Source organism: Setaria viridis, chromosome 8 (genome assembly GCF_005286985.2).
Source record: "Setaria viridis chromosome 8, Setaria_viridis_v4.0, whole genome shotgun sequence".
Taxonomy (NCBI): domain Eukaryota; kingdom Viridiplantae; phylum Streptophyta; class Magnoliopsida; order Poales; family Poaceae; genus Setaria; species Setaria viridis.
This window is the reverse complement of record NC_048270.2, coordinates 23,810,828-23,813,478: the sequence shown is the minus strand read 5'-3', so window position 1 is coordinate 23,813,478 and position 2,651 is coordinate 23,810,828. Positions and strand designations below refer to the sequence as shown.

The following is a 2,651-nucleotide window of genomic DNA, read 5'->3' as shown; positions in this document are numbered from 1 at the left end:
GCTCAGTGTAGGAGGCACTGCTAAGGTGAGGACAATTCACAATTGGTATACAAGTTGTGCAAAGATGAATCATGTGAGGGAGCGAGGAAGCAGCTGACGTGAAATAAAAACCCAATCTATATCTCCCCAATGTCAGCTAGGTATAATTTGGGAATCAAATGCATAACTTGTTATTAGCATGTGTAGCCATATCATTCAAATAACAAAAACATATAAAACTAGTACACATATACTTCCATAGCAAAATAAAGGCATGAGCAACATTTACAAGAAACCCTCCATCACATAGCTTCAATGCTATTTGTCTGTATGTTCACTAAAAAAATGTTAAAGTAACTAGATGAGACAATTTTTATCAGACAAAGGGAGAAAGCATGAACGTAGTAAAATGATCAATCCTAGTCACTGACACAAATAAACATTTGTCTGTTTCTATCAGAACACAACAAGTTCTGTTACCTAGATATATAGTGGGGAAAAATGAGCTTGGGCACAGTTGGTTAGGGATAGAATTGCCATGTCAGCTAGATATAGACCGGAAACGTCAGCTTGAGTCTCCTTCACTCTACACCTTCCCCGCATTTGGACAATGCAAACACTACTTTTAAGCATGCGTGCCGTGTTAGAGAATATTGGCATCGAAACAAGAACAAACTAACAGAAAGCAAAATGTGTAGATGGAAAGGACAAGATGAAGCTGATAGATAACTTCACACAAGGTAACAACCCCTCCCGCCGCCCCTATAAATTTTCCATTCTCTCACCACTATCACCATCAGCAAATCATAAACGAACTCTATCTCTAGACTAGAGCCAACTAGTCAGTGTCGCCAACTGACATATCCATATGGCCTTTTCGCTACGCATAGCAAGTGCAGCTTCAATCCAGCATCAACCAGGCTTCAGGTTTACACCTACTGACGAGGAAATCGTGGTGCATTATCTGCGCCCTCGTGCAGTAAATGAGCCAATTCCCTCGGCCGTTATTGCCGATGTGCAAATCATGAACCACAATCCGTGGGATCTACTAACAGGTCATCCCCACATATTCAAATCATTTTTTCACAAGAAACAAATCCGCATTTTGTATCTTTTAATGTCGTCTAATGTGTACTGTGCTCCTGCTCCAAACACAGAGGGATCCTCGGAAAGGTATTTTTTTTCTCAAAGAGTTCTGAAGTGGCCACTTGGAGATCAGTGGAATCGTGCTGCAGGTAATGGGCACTGGAAGACAACTGGTAAAGACATGCCCATCTTTTCCAGTACCGTCATTGGTGGAGTGCCTCTGATGATCGGGTTGAAGAGAACATTGGTTTTCCACCTTGGGAAATCAGACATAGGTGAGAACACTGAATGGGCCATGCAGGAGTATAGCCTTGCCGGAGCCAGCCTCACACCATATCATGTGATGAGGCCCAGTACGATCTTCACCAAGGTAAATTTATTCACATCCAAAGAATTTTTGTTCTTGACTGATCTTGATTGACATTGCATATATATATTCACATCCAAAGAATTGGTTCAGTATTATCACACTCTACTTCTACCAAATTTATCATGTGGTAAAAGTAGTAGGTAGTGCTCAGGTTGGATCGTTGAAAGATTCGAAACTGTGGTCTAAAATGTGATGCATTGTCGGTTTCCTCATGAGTTCGCTAGACTAATGATCTGAACGCCGGCATGTGTCACCATCCTGTTTCTCACGGGTATGTTCAGTCACATCTCGGGCACTGATTCTGATGAAATTTTTTATTTCAATTGTGCTCACCATTTGTCACTCAAGAGAAAGAAGTATGATGATAAAGAATCATCGATATAATCCAATTTGGTCATTCTTCAATAAGTAGCCTCACAATCAGTTTGTTCACCAAGCATAGTTGCTCTTCTGATTTAGCAATTCATTATTATTCACAGTGTTCTAACCATGTCTACAGAAAAATGATAGTCCATCTGAAGCTCTTAGCAGTGTGAAGGTTCCAGTCATGGTATATCCAGACAAATCTTGGGTTGTCTGTCGTATGTACAAGAAGAGGAAGCACACTCCAGGTGCCGTCGCTAATGTTTACAGTACTGCTGAGGGAGGGCAGGTCCCCTTCTACAACTTCCTTGCGCAGGGGAATTCCATTGGAACCGCCAGCTCAAGCAGCCGCACCAACATATCCCTGGAGGGGGCAAAGGATGGTGAGGAGGTTAGGGAAGGCTCCAACGTGAAGGCTAACACCAGTGAGGTGGGCAAGTGAGTGAGGTTGGCACCCATGCAGTGTGAGAGTCAGAAGAATAATAGTTTCATCGAATAAGGTGTTGGAGTCATGTGTAAGACAACACCACTAGTTGAGTTTGTTTCGGTAATCATAATTTCAAATGAAGTGCCCCCATGGATTATGGGTGTAACTGAGAGTACCAAAATGCTACATGTTTCTGAGATATTACAATATCTCTTGAAACTGTGTGTTTTCATTATTCGAAATACTATGTTTACCATCCAATTGAGACACATGTACCTACCATTGCTTAGTTTGCATTATCGTTTCTTATTTTGAGATGTTCTTCTATTTATCTAGTAGTTGATGTTACTTTTGTGTTACGGGATTGTGAAACTATGATAAGGATACTTGCTTAGCAAACATGATTCAAAAGATTTGACAAAACAA

General features: G+C 41.1%; 1 protein-coding gene across 1 annotated transcript; it reads left to right on the top strand.

Moving 5' to 3' along the window:
* The first annotated feature begins 678 nt into the window (after positions 1-678).
* On the top strand, positions 679-2,449 carry LOC117834190 (NAC domain-containing protein 58). Its single transcript, XM_072295711.1, has one exon. It carries the CDS (start codon positions 848-850, stop codon positions 1,484-1,486), a length of 639 nt encoding a protein of 212 aa, XP_072151812.1. The 5' UTR covers positions 679-847; the 3' UTR covers positions 1,487-2,449.
* The last annotated feature ends 202 nt before the right edge of the window (positions 2,450-2,651 follow it).

Bases quoted from the DNA above. Each gene is read 5' to 3' on its own strand.
- LOC117834190 (XM_072295711.1), top strand. From the start codon at position 848: ATGGCCTTTTCGCTACGCATAGCAAGTGCAGCTTCAATCCAGCATCAA.